Raw genomic sequence first — 19,156 nt, forward strand, 5'->3', positions numbered from 1 at the left:
TGTTGGCTGGCGGCTCCCTTGGGGAGCTGGAGCTTCTCAGGCCTGAGTGTGTCATCGTCCTGTGACAGAAGACATGGGACAGCGGGGCAAGAGCGAGCAAGAGGAGCAGCGGCTTCGAGCTCAAGAGTGGAACGGCGGGGCAAGGGCAAGGAAGAGGAGCAGCGGCTTTGAGCTCAAGAGCGGAGCGGCGAGGTAAGAGCAGCAACGTGGTGCTGAAGTTGGACACTTTTGGGTAGCTCGGGGGGTCTGTGGGTGGTTGCTTGAGGATCTAGCTCGGGGGCTCTTGGGTGGCAGTTCCCTTGGGCAGCTGGTGATTCTCCGGCCTGAGTGTGTCGTCGTCCATTGGCAGAAGCCGTGGGACGACGAGGCAAGTGCGGCAGCGGCTTCGAGCTCAAGAGTGGAACGGCGAGGCAAGAGCGAGCTTGGAGCTGAAGAGGGGGCACGAGAGGCCCTGTGGGCAAAGGGCCTTCCTGGCATGGCCAAGGCACCTTCAGGGTGCCGCGGCTGGCTTTGCGCTGAGCCACCTGCCTGTGTGCAGGGCTGGGTCTTTGGTGCGCTTGGCCTTTGGCCATTGTGCTCCTTTGGCTGCCCGGAGAGAGGGGCAACCCTGTAAGGAGGGTGAGAGCCCCTGTCTCCGCACCTGAGGGGGGAAATGGAGCTCTCCCAGCCCCCAGCCCAGCCGCCCTGTAAGCAGGGCAGGGCTTTCCCCCAGCCCCGGCAGCTTTCTGCCTGCTGCTGGCCCCTGGCCAACGGGACCCCCTGTAGCCGGGGCGCGTCACAGCCTTTGGCCCTGTGCCAGCCCTGAAGCACTTTGGCGCCTCAAGGCCCCTGGGCCCTCCGTGCCGTGCAGTGCTGATGCCTAGAGAGGCTCCCTAGAACAGAGGCTAGGCAGCGTTAAAGGAATAAAGTAGATGTTTCTGAAAAAGGCCTTCAAATGATGCACCTTGGCATATGAAGGCCACAGTTCTATGCTAATGCAGTAGAGAATCTGGGAAATAGGAAAGCCAAAACTTGAGGCATCAGTGCCGGGGCAGGTCTGACGCTTTCCTCTGCCACTTAGCGGTAGGAATGGCTCCCTTGAGCGGGTTGGCTGCGCGGAACTTGCTCCCTCTTCTGGGACTGTCTTGCCCTCCCCTCCCCTCCCCTGTCTTCCCCTTAGCTGGTGTGTGTGTGAGCAAGTGCGTTTGTGCTTTAGCCCCCGCTTTAGAAATAGAGCAGCGGGGCTTAGACCTCCCAGGAGGGAAAGAGGAGTTCCGTGCAGCCACAGGCAGGGCCCCAAAATGCACGGCTGGAGAAGGTGTCCGGCCTTGCCCCTGCTTCCTGAGGACGGCACGAAGCCGCTTAGCTACGGTAGCGTGGGCGCCGGGACCCGCCTGTAGCCAGGGCCTGGGTGTGTGCCTGTGCTGCCGGCGGTGCCGCCGAGCTGCCAGCGTGCCGGCCCCGTACTCGGGGCAGGTGTCAGGAGCCTGCGGCGCCCTTTGTCCCCAGGAGCAGCCCCAGCTCCCTGTAAGCAGGGCCGGGGAGGCTGCTTTAGCCAGGTGACAGGAACGAGCGCTCCCGGGCCCTTGCCAGGGTGCAGCTGGAAGAAGCGCCGTGCCGCAGGGCGCTGCTTTGGGCCACTGCCACCTGCGTGGCGGCCGTGTTGAAGAGGCTCCCGGGGCTGCTGCAGACGGCTGTGTTGCCGTGCTGCTCCGGCCGGCCCCCAAGTGGGGCGCAGGCCCGGAGCCTGTGCTCCGTGCCGCTTCTTGGGGGTGCCGGGCTGCGGGGGACGGCCCCGTAAGTGGGGTTGTGTGCGTCCCCTGGCCTCGGCGGGCGGTCGGAGGGACCCCCTGTAACCAGGCGGGTATCCCTGGCCCCGGCCTTTCAGAGGCGCGGGGCCAGGAGTCACGGAGCCAGGCGTGTGCCCTCCCTGTCCTCGGGGCTGGGCTCCCGGCCCCTGGGGCCCCTGGGCTTTAGGCCTTTAGGCTGGACTGCCCGACTCTAGAGTCCCGTTCCTGTTGCCGTGGGGGAAGGCCGAGCTCTGTGGCTCCCTGGGTGTGTAAGCAGGCTGTGAGTCTGGGAGCCTTGGTGCTCCCTTCGGCTGGCAGCCTGCGTTGGGCGCCTGCCCCGTTAGTGGGGAGCGCCCCGCAAAGGGAGAGAAGGAGCCTCCCTCCGCAGGCCTTAGGGACCAGGGCCGCCCCGTAAGTCGGGGCCAGTGCTCTGCAGTCCTGGGCACTTTGCAGTCCAGGCAGAGGCTTGAGGCCCCTGTAGGCAGGGCTGCAGCCTCTTGGCCGCTGCTTTGCATGCCCAGCTTCATTTGCCCAGAGGGCCTGGCCCCCAGCACGGCGTGGGACTGCGCCGGACGTCGCGATGGTGAGTCAAGCTGAAGTTGGAGGCTTCTGGGCAGTGGGGTCGGGGGAGGGGGGTGGGTCTGTGAGTGGTGGCTTGAGGATCTCGCTTGTGGGGCTGTTGGCTGGCGGCTCCCTTGGGGAGCTGGAGCTTCTCAGGCCTGAGTGTGTCATCGTCCTGTGACAGAAGACATGGGACAGCGGGGCAAGAGCGAGCAAGAGGAGCAGCGGCTTCGAGCTCAAGAGTGGAACGGCGGGGCAAGGGCAAGGAAGAGGAGCAGCGGCTTTGAGCTCAAGAGCGGAGCGGCGAGGTAAGAGCAGCAACGTGGTGCTGAAGTTGGACACTTTTGGGTAGCTCGGGGGGTCTGTGGGTGGTTGCTTGAGGATCTAGCTCGGGGGCTCTTGGGTGGCAGTTCCCTTGGGCAGCTGGTGATTCTCCGGCCTGAGTGTGTCGTCGTCCATTGGCAGAAGCCGTGGGACGACGAGGCAAGTGCGGCAGCGGCTTCGAGCTCAAGAGTGGAACGGCGAGGCAAGAGCGAGCTTGGAGCTGAAGAGGGGGCACGAGAGGCCCTGTGGGCAAAGGGCCTTCCTGGCATGGCCAAGGCACCTTCAGGGTGCCGCGGCTGGCTTTGCGCTGAGCCACCTGCCTGTGTGCAGGGCTGGGTCTTTGGTGCGCTTGGCCTTTGGCCATTGTGCTCCTTTGGCTGCCCGGAGAGAGGGGCAACCCTGTAAGGAGGGTGAGAGCCCCTGTCTCCGCACCTGAGGGGGGAAATGGAGCTCTCCCAGCCCCCAGCCCAGCCGCCCTGTAAGCAGGGCAGGGCTTTCCCCCAGCCCCGGCAGCTTTCTGCCTGCTGCTGGCCCCTGGCCAACGGGACCCCCTGTAGCCGGGGCGCGTCACAGCCTTTGGCCCTGTGCCAGCCCTGAAGCACTTTGGCGCCTCAAGGCCCCTGGGCCCTCCGTGCCGTGCAGTGCTGATGCCTAGAGAGGCTCCCTAGAACAGAGGCTAGGCAGCGTTAAAGGAATAAAGTAGATGTTTCTGAAAAAGGCCTTCAAATGATGCACCTTGGCATATGAAGGCCACAGTTCTATGCTAATGCAGTAGAGAATCTGGGAAATAGGAAAGCCAAAACTTGAGGCATCAGTGCCGGGGCAGGTCTGACGCTTTCCTCTGCCACTTAGCGGTAGGAATGGCTCCCTTGAGCGGGTTGGCTGCGCGGAACTTGCTCCCTCTTCTGGGACTGTCTTGCCCTCCCCTCCCCTCCCCTGTCTTCCCCTTAGCTGGTGTGTGTGTGAGCAAGTGCGTTTGTGCTTTAGCCCCCGCTTTAGAAATAGAGCAGCGGGGCTTAGACCTCCCAGGAGGGAAAGAGGAGTTCCGTGCAGCCACAGGCAGGGCCCCAAAATGCACGGCTGGAGAAGGTGTCCGGCCTTGCCCCTGCTTCCTGAGGACGGCACGAAGCCGCTTAGCTACGGTAGCGTGGGCGCCGGGACCCGCCTGTAGCCAGGGCCTGGGTGTGTGCCTGTGCTGCCGGCGGTGCCGCCGAGCTGCCAGCGTGCCGGCCCCGTACTCGGGGCAGGTGTCAGGAGCCTGCGGCGCCCTTTGTCCCCAGGAGCAGCCCCAGCTCCCTGTAAGCAGGGCCGGGGAGGCTGCTTTAGCCAGGTGACAGGAACGAGCGCTCCCGGGCCCTTGCCAGGGTGCAGCTGGAAGAAGCGCCGTGCCGCAGGGCGCTGCTTTGGGCCACTGCCACCTGCGTGGCGGCCGTGTTGAAGAGGCTCCCGGGGCTGCTGCAGACGGCTGTGTTGCCGTGCTGCTCCGGCCGGCCCCCAAGTGGGGCGCAGGCCCGGAGCCTGTGCTCCGTGCCGCTTCTTGGGGGTGCCGGGCTGCGGGGGACGGCCCCGTAAGTGGGGTTGTGTGCGTCCCCTGGCCTCGGCGGGCGGTCGGAGGGACCCCCTGTAACCAGGCGGGTATCCCTGGCCCCGGCCTTTCAGAGGCGCGGGGCCAGGAGTCACGGAGCCAGGCGTGTGCCCTCCCTGTCCTCGGGGCTGGGCTCCCGGCCCCTGGGGCCCCTGGGCTTTAGGCCTTTAGGCTGGACTGCCCGACTCTAGAGTCCCGTTCCTGTTGCCGTGGGGGAAGGCCGAGCTCTGTGGCTCCCTGGGTGTGTAAGCAGGCTGTGAGTCTGGGAGCCTTGGTGCTCCCTTCGGCTGGCAGCCTGCGTTGGGCGCCTGCCCCGTTAGTGGGGAGCGCCCCGCAAAGGGAGAGAAGGAGCCTCCCTCCGCAGGCCTTAGGGACCAGGGCCGCCCCGTAAGTCGGGGCCAGTGCTCTGCAGTCCTGGGCACTTTGCAGTCCAGGCAGAGGCTTGAGGCCCCTGTAAGCAGGGCTGCAGCCTCTTGGCCGCTGCTTTGCATGCCCAGCTTCATTTGCCCAGAGGGCCTGGCCCCCAGCACGGCGTGGGACTGCGCCGGACGTCGCGATGGTGAGTCAAGCTGAAGTTGGAGGCTTCTGGGCAGTGGGGTCGGGGGAGGGGGGTGGGTCTGTGAGTGGTGGCTTGAGGATCTCGCTTGTGGGGCTGTTGGCTGGCGGCTCCCTTGGGGAGCTGGAGCTTCACAGGCCTGAGTGTGTCATCGTCCTGTGACAGAAGACATGGGACAGCGGGGCAAGAGCGAGCAAGAGGAGCAGCGGCTTCGAGCTCAAGAGTGGAACGGCGGGGCAAGGGCAAGGAAGAGGAGCAGCGGCTTTGAGCTCAAGAGCGGAGCGGCGAGGTAAGAGCAGCAACGTGGTGCTGAAGTTGGACACTTTTGGGTAGCTCGGGGGGTCTGTGGGTGGTTGCTTGAGGATCTAGCTCGGGGGCTCTTGGGTGGCAGTTCCCTTGGGCAGCTGGTGATTCTCCGGCCTGAGTGTGTCGTCGTCCTGTGACAGAAGGCTTTCGACCACACTTAAAGTGACTAATAGAGACTTAATTTTAATTTTTAGCTCACTAAAAGTCTACGTTTTGCCAACTGGTTTCCTTTAAGAACTACTGAAGTTTTATTTTTTGCAGGGAAGAGGGATGTTTTGATTTTGCTTTTTTGTTTTGGTGGGGGCTCTGCAGTTGGTCTAAGTGTCCTGCACTCTTGGCAAAACTATTGAAAATACTGTCTGATGGGATCTTTGTTCCTGCCATAATCATTCAGGGATCACACCAGGCTTTCCAATCACCATGATCTGATTTCGATGGATAGGTTCATTAGGACGGAAGAACGTTCCTTTGCTGCCAGGCTATGTACAGTTTTTCCCTGGATCTGAATATACATTTTGTGCAAAAAAATGCCATTTCCAAATGCTCACTGAAGAAGTTCCAGGCAGTTCACACTTTGTACATGCAGAAAAGTACTCATATTTTGTTTTCTTCAAATTTTCATCAAGATATCAATGTTTTCTTTCACATGAAGAAGTCTAAGTAGTATCATTGATTTGTGTTTTTTCTGTCTCACTAATTTCTCTTTTCTTGCTGCCTCAAATCCCTGTGTTTTCTTTATGCAGCAGAGAATCCCTTTCCCTTTCTCCTCCTCTTGCTTGTGTGTTTGCTCTTATGGTCTTGTTACAAATGTGCAGCTTAAAATTCAGTAGATTTTTTTTCCAGAAAGTCTGAGAGGTGAAGTTCTGCGTTCTCAAGTTCAGACACTGAGAATGTGCTGAGTTCTCCTCCTCTAGGTGGTGAGGTGCCCTGGCTGCTAAATAGAATTGAAGACTAGAGGAACTGGAAATGGAAATGCACTGTGGTTTATGGTTCGATCAAAGTTAAGCTGTTTAAAGGGAGGCACAAATGCACTCTCCTCCAAACAAAAGAAGTCTTTCCTCTCCCTTTCTGTTGTTTGCTTTTCAGATAAATTTTCTTTCTTTTTGGAAACCTTGTTTGGTATGGTACAACTCTGTATGGACGCTTTTTGGTTTTTTACATAGAAGTGCTCCAATAACATTTCAAACCTGGCTTAATTAAGTCAGAAATAAGGTAAGCTCAGTTCCTTAAAACAATGCCAGGCTTTGTGCCTAAATTAAAAGGGATAGACCTAAATCCCTGTGTTTTTTGTCATGTTTGGCATGATATATTGAGTTTTCTGCACACAGCATCAGGGCTGCATTATTTAAAGAAGAAGTGATGTTTTTCACATTTATCAGTGCATGGAAAGTTTTCCATGACACTCTTAGAGTAGAACACAGTGGAAAAGCAAGATGGCTTTTTACATTTGATGTGCCAGGGGCTTGGAAGATGTTACTTGGAATAGGTACAGGTCTTTTTTCCCCTCATCTTGGATCTAGAGTTGAATCTCCAGGCCACCAGATTTTTTTTATTTACAGTTTCCCTGCAAGCTTGACTGGGCAAATGAATTATTAGAGACCTTTAGTGTACAATTAGATCTCAGTGGGATTTAATACAAGCTTCCCATTAATTTTCTCAAGATCAAGGATCTGTTTGAAAAACTCTCAAATTTTGGAGATATTTTTTCTCATCATGTGTGTAGTATAAGATTGTACAGCAGATATAAATAAAAGCCTCTTAGAACAGTGGACGTGGAAGCATAATTCAAAAATAGCACAGCACCAAACATTTGCATATGCTAAATGCCAGTCTGAAACATGGAGTGTGTAGGGGAATGATTCGTGAGTGTAGCATGAAAATAATGGCTTTATTGCTTGAGAAAATTTCATTAGCTTTAGAAATTGCTTTATTTTCACGAGGTTTCAGTGGATGTAACTGAAGCAGCAAAAAGCATCAGAGGAACTGGCACTATACAATGAAAAATGTCCCCAAGTTTCAGTGCCCTCTGTAACACACAAAGACTATTTTTATTAAAACTACATTTTCATCCTAGAGGTCACTTGTTTGAGGATGTGACCCAGATAAAAAAAACCCACACCTGTGACCTCTCTGTGCTGATGTTTAGGTCTGTAGTTTGTGTTTGTGCCGTATCACAAGTTAAGTGAGAAGTGGCAGTACTGGTATGAAACCAAACTTGTTTCAATATTATGTGGAGGTTAGCTGGGATTTGTCTGAGGAGCAGAGGGCTGTAACCAGTTGATAAAACTGTTTGGGCAGATACAGTCCAATTCCATGTAGCACAAAATGTTATATGGGAGGACAAAACTGAACACTATCTTCAGCATCCTGGCATCCTGCACCCCTGGGTACTTAGCTATAGGCTCAGGCCTGCTCCAGTTTGCATCCAGCTGCCAGAGTCTTAATTCATGCCATTTGTTTTCACCTTGAAACAAGCTGACAAACTGCAACCACGGTATTTTCAGGGGTAAAGCTGGAGAGATGCTGCTTAGCACAGCTCTAATACCTAGAGGCTCTCCCAAAATGAGGGAAGTTTCAGGCACTACCAAAGCCATATTTGCTGGAGTGTCTTCGTGATCCCAGCTTGGCACAGAGCAGCATCCCTGAAGGATGCCAGGTCTGGAGCTTTTCCCTGGCTTGCCTGTGCACTGCAAACAAGAGTACAGTGTTTACTTCACTCACTGCTGGTCTCTGTGGGGAGAGTTAAACACAGAAAGTGCCAGAGCTGCTGAGTTCCACATAAAACAGCGGGGAAGGGATGGGAGGCTGCAGGGGAACCAGCAGTCGGAAGTGGGATGGTTCGAAGCAGCCCAGATAAAGCTTCCTGAGGTGGAGTCACTCAGAGATACCCAAGGGCAGGGACACCCCACCTCTTCCTCCACAATACATTTTCTGCACTCATGGGCTGGTGAATCCCATTAACTCTTTCAGGCTTAGGAATTTTTCTTACTTTTAAGCCTTTTAAAATCTATTACACATTTCTTACTTAAAAATATTCAGCTATCTTTAGTCATTAATTAATGAATCTTGATGAGCACTGTTGGGGGCTGACCTTACAGCACAGGAATCCAAGTTGGTTCTGGTTTGTATCTAGAAGATCTATATGTGCCAGACTTCTGTTCCCTGCTTTATTTATATTGTAAATCAGGCAGAAGAGGCAAGAAAAGTCGCTCTGAGCTGCACAAGCCTTTTAAAGTGGATTCTGTTCTGGTTTATGATAATTTAATATTCTTTGGGAACTGAATTTGAATTTGGGTCAAAAATTTGCCTTTGGGTCCAATTTTTGCCAGGTATTTATGTCCAGTTGGCACCCATTAAAATTATTAGTCTTGCAATGCAAAGGGAAGCAGAGAAAGAAAAATTAATTAGTTTCACTTCAGACTCTTTCATTTCCTGGCCTGATATACAGAGTTAAGGTACTGATTGAGTCTACCCACCCCAGTTGTTTCTCACTTCAGTGACAGGAAAAGAAAATCAGTGGTTTAGGCTGGAAAAGAAGACAATATTTTGGTGGCTGAATTCTCCTTGGGGGTTTTCAAAATTATTCAAAATTATTTCTCCTTGACCAAGCACAATTACAGAATTTTCTCCTTCAAAGCAAACTTAATTCAAATTTTTTAAAGATTTTTTTCAAGTTATTCTCTTCCCCTCTCCCCGCCTATAACAAGGGGTTTGTTATCACTTGCTTAGCTGGAAACATGACTTACAAATTTGATTTCTTAGACTGATGCTTTCCAAGGATCTGTATCAACTCCCTTGTCCATTTTTTCAGAGGGGCTCACAGAGAATTCCATCAAAAATATTCCACCAAAATACCATCATTATTTGAGCTTTTATCCTGAGTATCTGCTGAACCTCCCACAATGGGATGAGATCAGAATTTCCTCTTTTATCACTTACAGACAAATTCCTGCCAAATAAATGCTCCTAGATCTGGGTAAGTACTCAGGGCCAGCACAGCAATGCAAGGTGTCTCTAATTTTCCTTGTAAACACCTCATCAGATGTTCCAGCAGCTGTCCTGAAATGCCCTGACCACAGAGATAATAGTTTTATCAGAGGGGGCACACGGTTCCATCTGCTTCTCTTAGGCTAATTTACAGAACTGGAAATGCTTCTTTGCTTCCATTTTCCTTTCAGTGACCACCACACCTATTAATGAAATGTACATTTCTGGGCAATTTTCCACATTGTTCAAGGTTAATGGAACAGCAGGAAAACAAACTTACTCCGTTGTATGTCCTACTCTGTACCTGTCCTAAGAGTTATGATAGCAAAGTACTGTTAAAAATCGTGCAATACTGGACAATGAGAATTTAGAATTTTGTATAGAAAAAGGAATTCTTTGTGTCACAAGGTTTTCATGTTCTGTTAAATCTCTTCTGACATCTGTGAATGTAATCTTTGACTACAAAATACCCTCAAACTGCACCAGGGGAGGTCCAGGTTGGACATGAGGGAGATTTTCTTCACTGAAAGGGTGGTCAAGCATTGGAATTATGTGGCGGTTTTAGTTTGAACTGGGCAGAAACACTGATTTAGTGTAGTGGTTTTGATTTGCTAATTTGAGTTTCTTTGCTAATACACTAAATAATGTGATGGGTTTAGCATTGGCTAAAATTACTAGTGTACTTATTCATTTCTTACTGCGAGATATGGATTAGGAGGAAGACCAAATAGTGTCAAAACTTAAAAGGTATGAAGAGAACTTTATTAACAGAACTACAAGAATTATAAGAATCAGAATAAAACTTTTAGAACACTTTTCCTCCCCTTTCCTGACTTCTTTTTTTTTTTTTTCTAACTGGCACTGTGGAGATAAAACTTTTAAATGAGTTAGTAACTTTACAATATTCTTTTATTAGTTCTTGTAGGGAGAGGAGTTTTCTTTTGCTATGTTATGGAGACTTCTCTACAAGAAATAGTATTTTTTGTGGCTTTTAATTCCCACAAATAGTAGCTGCTCGGGGAAAGATTTGCAATGGTGAAATTCCTTCTATTTTCACAGCTTTCTGACAGCTGTGTTCATGGGTCATGTCAACTTCTAGGGTATTATTTTAAGGATGAGCTGTTCAAAAGGAAAGGTTCTCTTCATCTATCTCTGCGATCATCTTCATTTCTAAGAAAAAGTTTTCTTTTTTTCTTTCTTAAAAGAAAGAAGGGCAAAGGGTCTTCATCACTCTTATCTTTGTGCTCAAGCTTCTCATGGGATCACAGCTCCTTCTGTATTTATCATGGATGCCTCTGCTCACACCTACAGTGTGAACACTCCATCCCTTCATATTTTCTCATGAATTAAAGGAGATATCTTAGTGACATAGTCCATCTCTATGGCTTTATCAAAAGAACTTTCAGCCCTAATACTAGGGCATTTCCTCATTTTCTTTCTGTTTGGGACTTTTCCTTTATTGACTTAGGTGTCTTCACTTCGTGTTTTTCATTTCTTTGAGAGAGGATCAAGATCTGCAGGTCTCCTTTGTGCAAAGGAATGGTTAGTATCTTGTCCAGCCTGCAGATGGTCGTGGGCAGCGGCCGAAGCAGTCACCGTGATGGGTTTCGGGCCGCGCTGGGCCCCCAGCTCTGCCCGGCAGCCGCTGGGAGGGGCGCCACGCCCGGGCCCAGCGGAGCCCGGCTCGGCTCGGGCCGATGGCGCGGGCAGGGCTCGCTGTTAGCGAGATGTTATCAGCTGCAAACTGGCCCTGCTTCGGCCGGGGCCCTGCGGCCTCCCAGGCTGCGGGGGCTGCGGCAGAGCCGGGCCCCAGCAGCAAGCTCAGAGCCTTTTCGAGGCCGGAAGAAAGAGAGACATCTCCCGGGCTTGACTGTTTTTAAAATGTAGAATTCACAGGGGCAGACCCAGCTTCTAAGTGGTTTAATGGCATGCCAGTTCTCAGAGATAGCCAGCTATTGGTCTTTTCCAGGCACAGAGGAAGCTCTTAGCCGCTTCTCTCAGAAAAATGGTTTGTGTCGGTGGTTTCTTCCTTCTTTACCAGGTATCAATCAATAGAAAACCAGCACAAAGGGACTGCTCAGGGAAGTGGTGGAGCCACATCCCCGAAAGGGTGTAAGAAACCCATGGATGTGGCAGTCATTGCTCTGGTTTGATGTGGTGGTCTTTGGTCAAAGGTTGGACTTGATGATCTTGGAGATCTTTTTCTACCTTAATTATTCTGTGGTACATGGTCCTCCTGCTCCCAGTGTTAATTACTATTCATTAATGCCCCTTTTGAAATATTGCTGACTTTTGAACCAAAGGAAACCACTTACTCTATTAAGATTTAAGGTTCTAAAGTAGACCCAGCCCCTTGCTTCAAAGAAGTGTCTTTGAGTGTGTTTGATGTCATCGACTCTTCCCAAATTAGTGTAATTTCAGTGAAAATATGGCTTTCCAGATCCCTGTGAATTTTTTGTTCTACATACAGGTATTTTTTCACCAGTTATTCACCAAACTCAATGGTCATGGTAAAATATTTACACATTTGTCATCACTAAAGTTGAAGAGTCCAAGCATGTATTTACTACTGTTTTTTCCAGCCACAATTTTCTTGTGATGTAACATGTGGTCACACCTTTATCACTTCCTGTCCCACTGTTACCTCCTTGGAATGTCTTTAGGAAAAGAGTCTGACAAACCCTTAACAAAGTCTATTTTTGTGGGCATAGAGTACACACTGATGGAGAAAGAATGCTGCACTTAGACATTACAGCCATATTAAGGGGAAATAAAACATATTTAATATTATTTTCTATCTTCTTCAATGTTGCTCTGAAGAGACCATTTTCCAAGGCAGGAAACTGCTAGAGAGAATGGATTTTGCTGTGAAAATTTGGGCAGGTGCATAACGTATATTTATCTATGATTCACTATTTTCTGGTAATGTCCTGAGGCATTTTTGTGATTGATCACTTTTTTCTCCATTTTTGTGAAGCATCCAGAGAGTTCTGATATTGGAAAAATAATTTGGATGTTATGGGCCACAATTATGCCCCATTATGGGCTGTGCTCCATAATGGAGATTAATCTGCAGTGGGAGGATGCCTGGTGTGAGCTCATTAGATTCTCTCTGCTAGCTGGGAATGGAATTCAAATAAAAATAGCAATAACTCTCCACTCTCTCCCAGTCCATTTCAGTGCTCACTGAGTAGCTCTCTAGGAATATCTGCATTTCCCTGGGTTTCACTATGTTAACGAAGCATTAAATCAGGGGGTTTTGATGGTTGCATATGAAATGGGACTGACAGAAAGGACAGGTAAAATATAAAAATACAAGAATTATGAATATGACAACAGCTCTCACAGTTCTGCATTTCCTTTGCTTTTGCTTGATTATCTGTTCTGTTAAAAGTGGATTTCATGCAGAATGAAACTGGGGGGAGGTGAATCCAACTTTTCAAATGTTGTGAGGATAAAAAAATCACGTATCCAACTTTAGGAAACAGGACTTGGTTAGTCATGCCTTGTGCTGTACCCACTGAAATATTCTCTGCTTCAGTCTATTTGAAAAATGTAGATAAACTACCCCTCAACACCCAGAAATCCCAGTAAGTCTTCAGGTGATGTCATCCTTTTACAAACCAAGTAAGGGAATCTAAAAATGCAGTATCAGCAGTATTATTTTGGATATTAAACTTGCAGCTGGGTACAGTCCACTTCACTGCCATGAAATAATTCAAGCTGCTTCCAAACCTATTTATAAGGCAACTGTTTCAGCTATTAAGTGCAACAGTTTTTCATTGCTTATTTCATCTGGAATTACTGGGTTTTAAAAAAACCCAAAAACCCTAAAAATCCAGTAAGCTATTCCCTTAAAGCATTGCTGTTCTGCTTTCTTTGGTTTTATAAAAGATTGGTGTTGTAAGAGACACCAGGTTCAAAAAGGCAAAGAGATTGTTTTTCATCAGCATCGTGACAGTTGTTAGGAAAAAGAAAAAAATCCAGAGGGGAGATTTATGGAAAAGAAGAAAAGGCCAATTTTATCAGTGAATTTTGTTTACAGGCTGATAAACAGAGCTGCTATCTGGCCACTGGAATCTCTGCCTGGGTTTGGTGGAGATTGAGCACATTTCCAGTGCCTGCTGCAGATCCTGGAGGGTCTGCACGTAAGCAGGGTCACGTACACAGGGAACACTCCTGCTTTTCTCTCAGCCACGGAGCCTGAGGCTGGCACAGAGCTTTGCAGTAAGAAAGCAAACTCCAAGGCTGCAAACTGCATCAGCTCTGGCTCTTTCAACACACCTCATCTGACACTGTAACATAATTCCTCTTCCATTGTGGAGTACCACACAGCTTTTAAAAATATTAAGAAAATTATTCAGAGCACTTGGAAAAAAAACACTCCCTATGTGTAGCATTGAGCTCCTTTTTGATTTTGGTTTGGTTAGGGTTTTAATGCTTCCCAGCAATGCTTTCTTTTCCAGGTTCAATTAAAAGTTGCACTCAAGTTTGTATCTTAGCTGATTCTCCCAGTGTGGTTTTGTTATCTAAGTGCCCTGCACAGCAGCAGAAAAGACAGCAGTGAGTGATATATTCCAGGTGTGCTCTCTGGATAAGAATAAATGGGAATCTGGTCAGTGTAGAGGAATTGTTCCTTTTCAGGATTTTAATTGAAACGTGTTAAATAAGCACAAAATTAACTGGGTAAAATAGGATCTGGGATACACCTTTTTAGGTACCCTCTGAGACTTTAATATAATGTGGCTGTAGAAAAGCATTTTAAAGTGTTTTTCACTTGGAAAGCCTTTGCATCATCAAGCATTGAGAGATAAACCAGCAGCAACAGGAAAATTTAGTGTCAACAGCAGCCACTTGCAACATTTTCACTTACATTAGGATGGTACTCAGTGCATACTTGGTGTCACTGGTTAACATCACTCTGTGCTTCATGGTATATATTTTTTCTGTCTTTTTTATCTTGTGTTTTGCTGGGCCTAATGAGAGCCATGTCTTTTGAGTTAGTGTGCAAGTAGTGTTTACAGTGGTGCAAGAAATCCTTAATCATTATTTTTTACCAAGTTTTTTTTTTTTTAACCCTGTTCACTGAGATGCCTTACTGATCCCTTCAAATGAAGTTTTTTCTCAGCCTTTTCTTCCCCTCACATTTAACAATGCATATACATATTTAGAAATACCTAAATTTATACATACATGGATACAAAAATTCACCAAAAGAAGCCGTGGAAGAGCCATGGCTGTGGGTGATTCATGCCCAAAACCTGAGCTCTTGGAACAGCTGCAGGTTTCTTTGCTGGATATAAAAGGCAGGACCCCCCAGTACTACTGTAATTCACTGTAATTAACAGAAGGGGATGGCTGCTGTGGTTGGAGGAGGGTGGGAGTGAACCTATATCTCATGGTTTGGAGAGCCTGTAGAGCACTAAACTGGGGAGTAATTCCTGAATATATTTTATATTTAGCCTCTTGTCCTTTATCATTCAGCACCCATAAATCCCATTATTTTCTCTCTAGTTACCTCAGGGAACTCCATTAACTCAAGACATAATGCATTAAACTTCAGTAATCTTAGAAAATGTGTCATCTTTGATGGAATAACACCATCTCACCAATTACCACTTCCATGGTATTCCCTTCTAATCTTGCACCTGATCATGAAAGCATCACTGAAGAAGCAAGTGAATCAAGAGCACTCACATACATATCTCCTTTGTGTGAAGTGTGTAAAAGAAGTATCAAAAACGTTTAAATTCCTGTGATATTTATCTTTCTCCTTCTGTGTTCTTTTCCTTCTCTAAAGGGTTAACTCACAGTTGTACTTAAGTTTGAGCTCAGATTTGAAATTCAGATTATTCCCATTACTGAGAAAAGTTTGTATTTACTAAATTGAAGCTTGAATGACAAGAATTTTATGATGTCATTATCCTAAAATGCATCAACAGCAATGTCCACTGTGCATTAAACACCTGCAGAAAATTAGGATGTGTGAACTTTTTATGAAATAGTTTGATCAACAACTAAATAATGTTATTTGTTTGCTTCATTAATGGTTTTGACAATGTAACTCTTACTTATTTTTTATCATTTAACAAGAAGTGGCCAAATGTTGGAAATTGTTTTCCCTTTATGTACACACTACCTTGAGACTGTTCTTCACCCTCCATATCTCCTCCTGCTTTTCTTTCCACTGAAATTTATTTCCCACAATTATTATTGCATAGGGAATAATAATCCTTTCTGTTTGTATCAAGAAGTGAAACTAAATGCAAAAGCAAGGTTTTAGGTGCTAGTCTTACAGAAAACAGGCGTGTGTGGTGTTTAGGAAGTGCCTTTTTTGGGACTTGAAACAAGAACCCTTTATGTAAGGCACTAAGAAGTTCCCCAATAAAAAGAATCCGAATTAGAGCACTTTGCAATAGAACAAGAAGAATAACCTTGCAGATATAAGTGTTGCATATAAAGAGAATTTGCTGCAGAAATTAAGTGATTATATGTGTTGGGTTGCTGCAGCTGCAGTCAACAATTTGCAGAAACCACCAGTGATTGTTTTTGTCTTTGGTTTTCATTTTGAATGAGCAGGTGCCTCCTTCAGGTAATGGTGAGGGGCTCCTAAAGGACTCAGTGGAAAGAGTGAGGTTATATAAGACCCTCAGGTCTCTTCAAGTTAAAGAGACATTCCTGAAGCTTAAAATATCCTTGAAGTGTGCATTTACAATTTTTTTAAAAGTAGAGGCTTCTTGTCAGGAACTCCTTTGGTACAATTAGATGGCCAAACTAATACTACTAATTATTGGTGGTTTGAGACCTGATCAAGAAATTGTCTCAGAGGTAATAAAACCAACAGAATTTTTAAAAATATCTGTTTGGTAGACCAACAACATATGATGGGTGTGTATTTCCCACACCTTAACATATTGTACTTTCCTGAGGAGAGCACAGGGGCAAAATATCTGATTAAAAACAAAATAAACAAAATAACAAACTCACCTCCCCAAGACATCCCTTAGTCATGAAAACTTGAAGCCTGGTCTGACAAATGTGAAGCCCAGGGCAAGCATATGGAAGAAAACCAAAAGATTTCAGGTCAGATCATTGGAAATGTCATCTATCTTGACCTTGATTGCAATCATTAATAATTGTTACAAGGCTCATGTTGTTTTTAAGGAATGCAGTAATAAAATTTCAGCTCCCTGGAACTGGAACCAAATATTGCATTTAATGTGGGAAGGCTCTTTCCTTGGAGATTGTGCTGCTTACATAGTAAATAAGGCTTGTCATCCTTGGTTTCTGGTTGAAACCTGACTGGAATGTTTAATATTGCTACTAAATAGAACATAAAAGTAACTTTCTTCTTAGGAAATGAAAAGGGAATTTGTTTATATAAAAGGTTTCCATTTTTTAGTGGAAATAAATTTCTTTTTTGTTACCTTATGTGATCATTATTATGAATATTGTCAATTTTTACAAGTTCAACACCAAAAATGCATTTGAATGGTTGCAGCTTTCAGCTGAGAACAGCTGAAAGGTACTCTTTCAAACTTACTGTCCTTGCTATACCAGGCCAAATCTCAACTCCAGTAAATTCCTTTTGAGACCTCCAGAATGCCCATGAATGCTGTTTTACTGAACTGGGATCTAAGAATTTCTTTTTAAAGTATTTTAAAAGTCTTTTTAAACTACCCATATTGGGTAGTTAGGGTGGTAGATGGGTTTGCAGAATACTATATGATGAGGCCTCAGAAAATCTGTATATTCTTTAAGTCCTCCTAGAAATAAAAAGCTTGTACAGAATGATATATCTTTACTGTAGAATTTATTACTGGACTTGAAATACCCTAGAAGGGTGATCAATCCCTTACAGCTTCTACATATGCTATTTTCAGTAGGAGGCGTAGATGGGACTCTTTTTCTCTAGGCAAAATGCACCCGTGAATTTTTCTGTTCCTTATCATCACGTCCCAGACCAGAAGTGATTACCTGAATTGTGTAATTCTCCAGCTTTTAAACTGGGTTTTAACTTTCAGTCCCAGCTTGAATTCCAGTTTCTCATGCCGTATGCTCACATCCTACAACTCCCTTCCCCAAGAGAGTGGAAAACTGGTGGTCAGAGGCCAAAATTCTCTTTATAACAGAGCATAGGGTTGGATTTCATTTTAGAGGCCTTTCCCAACCTAATTCTGTGATTTTTCCAATCTGATTCTATTATTCTATAACTCATTCAAAAAACAGTTTATGAGGAACAATAAATAGCAATCCAGACTTCTGCAAGGCTGATTCCTCTTGGATCTAAGGAGGCTTATGGCAACAGCCTACACTTCCAAAATAAATGCACCTCTTACTGTCTCTGTCTCCCTCTTCATAATCTTCCTTAGAGAGCTTCTGAAGGAGGATTCTCTTCTGCTTTTGCTCCTTTCTTTGAAACTAGGATTCCTGCTTCCTGAGGCCCATGGATCTGTTCCATATTTCAATTGCAATTTTTAATCCTGTTCAGAGATCTTCTTTTTTTTGCATCTGTGTCATGTTTTTGTTTGGTTGTTTGCTTTGGGTTGTGGCGTTCAGTTTGGTTTGTTTTTTCCATGCCATAGTAAGACAGCACTGTCATTTTTGTAACCTTTATAAATGTTTTCCTTTTATGAATGTTTCCATTTATAAATACCATCTCTGTTGTGGCACAGCGATGTAATTTCAAACTAATCCAAGTCACTGCGTGATCTCCAGACACTTTAGAGATAAACATGAGGCCTTGGGAACTTCTGTTGCAACTCAAAAGTAGCACAGATGAGTATCAGCATGATCTGAGTGTTGACACAAGGCTTTTTTTTTCCCTTTAAATGCCCTGGAATGTACTTCTTGAGGGCTTCTTCAACTGAATTATATTAGAGCCTCCCACCTCCACTTTTACTCACTGATAAAAAATTGGTTGTTGAGCATTTCTGGGAGGAGATGAAATGGAAATGTTACTGATTTATGTGTACTGTCTTCATTTACTTGGCTGTGTTAGATTGAAGAGTTGTTTATTGGTCCCTGGGTTCCATTAATCAGCATTCCTCCTTCTCACACCCGTGGAGGGCCCTGTGCCTACAAAGCCCTTGTTTTAAATGTGTACAACTCAGGGGGCCTCAGGAGAATCATAAAACCATCCTGGTTTGTGATTCTCTCCAGAAGGAAGGCCAAAGTACAACTGTCATTTGTGTCTGAGTAATCAAAAACCAAATAGTAGCATTTTCTGTATTTTTATGGTGGTACCCATCTATATTTATTTTTCAGTACAGATCTTTAGCAATCATATTTGCCAATTCAAGGATTCTTTAGTAAACAATAGCACTAACAACATTTTACCTGTTCCAAATGTACTGGAAGAGGGGAATGTGTCAAGGAAAAACTATCCTTCAGCTGCAAAGCCATGAGCTTATGACATCAATTTTCAATTGCCAATACATAGATTGGCATGAAAATCATGATCCCACCCAATTTTTTTTGCAGTTTTCCCCTTACCCTGACTGGGGTGATCTTGCATAGTGTGGGGGATCAAGATTCACATGGCATAGGGACCTCCTGAGCCTGGTTTGTTCCTACTTTAGAAAAGCCTGTTCAAATTAGCTCAGAGAAATGGCAATCAGGCTGAGAGATGCATTGCAGGGGAGTCATTGCTGCTGCCAAAATATTTGCAAGGAGCCAAGAGGAAAACTGGGTGGCAAAGGGCTTCCTCAAGCTGGAGAAAGATGATTTTAACCTCAGATATATTTGTCATGGCTCATAACAGTGGGATCAGTGTCGAGAATCTGCTACTGGCAAGGAGAAGGCAAAGGGATGAGATTTTAATTACAAGCAGATTTATTAATGGGTACAGCGACATGATAGGGAGAAAATGAGTTTTCATTTCTAACACAGCTGCATTATTAATCATGAATGATCCTAAGGTTACAAATGGGAATCTGTCTGCAGGCAGAAGGCAGAAGAGATGATTTTTATTAAATATATTGAGCCAATTTCTGTCCCCTGACATAAGCTCAGAGATCCCCTGGAACTCCATGGGAGGCCTACACTTACATTGCAAGGCATAATTTT

The 19,156-nt window shown here is 46.4% G+C and overlaps 1 protein-coding gene across 7 annotated transcripts in view; it reads left to right on the forward strand.

Moving 5' to 3' along the window:
* LOC147654461 (uncharacterized) overlaps positions 1-19,156 on the forward strand; it is a 62,956-nt gene that overhangs the window by 5,231 nt on the left and 38,569 nt on the right. For 2 of the 7 annotated variants that reach the window (XR_015285235.1, XR_015285237.1), the window contains 3 exons: positions 350-2,352; positions 2,518-2,638; positions 2,796-3,371. Coding sequence is in view for 1 of the 7 variants with exons in the window: in XM_086883601.1 (XP_086739727.1) it covers positions 2,283-2,352; positions 2,515-2,638; positions 2,796-3,090 (489 nt within the window). In the remaining 6 variants the exon portion in view is untranslated. Of the gene's footprint in view, positions 1-68; positions 193-349; positions 2,353-2,514; positions 2,639-2,795; positions 4,799-4,960; positions 5,085-19,156 lie in introns of those variants that run through there. The other 5 variants (XR_015285238.1, XR_015285234.1, XR_015285236.1 and 2 more) reach the window with 5 other exon arrangements.

Source organism: Cyanistes caeruleus, chromosome 3 (genome assembly GCF_971803275.1).
Source record: "Cyanistes caeruleus chromosome 3, bCyaCae1.hap1.1, whole genome shotgun sequence".
Taxonomy (NCBI): Eukaryota; Metazoa; Chordata; class Aves; order Passeriformes; family Paridae; genus Cyanistes; species Cyanistes caeruleus.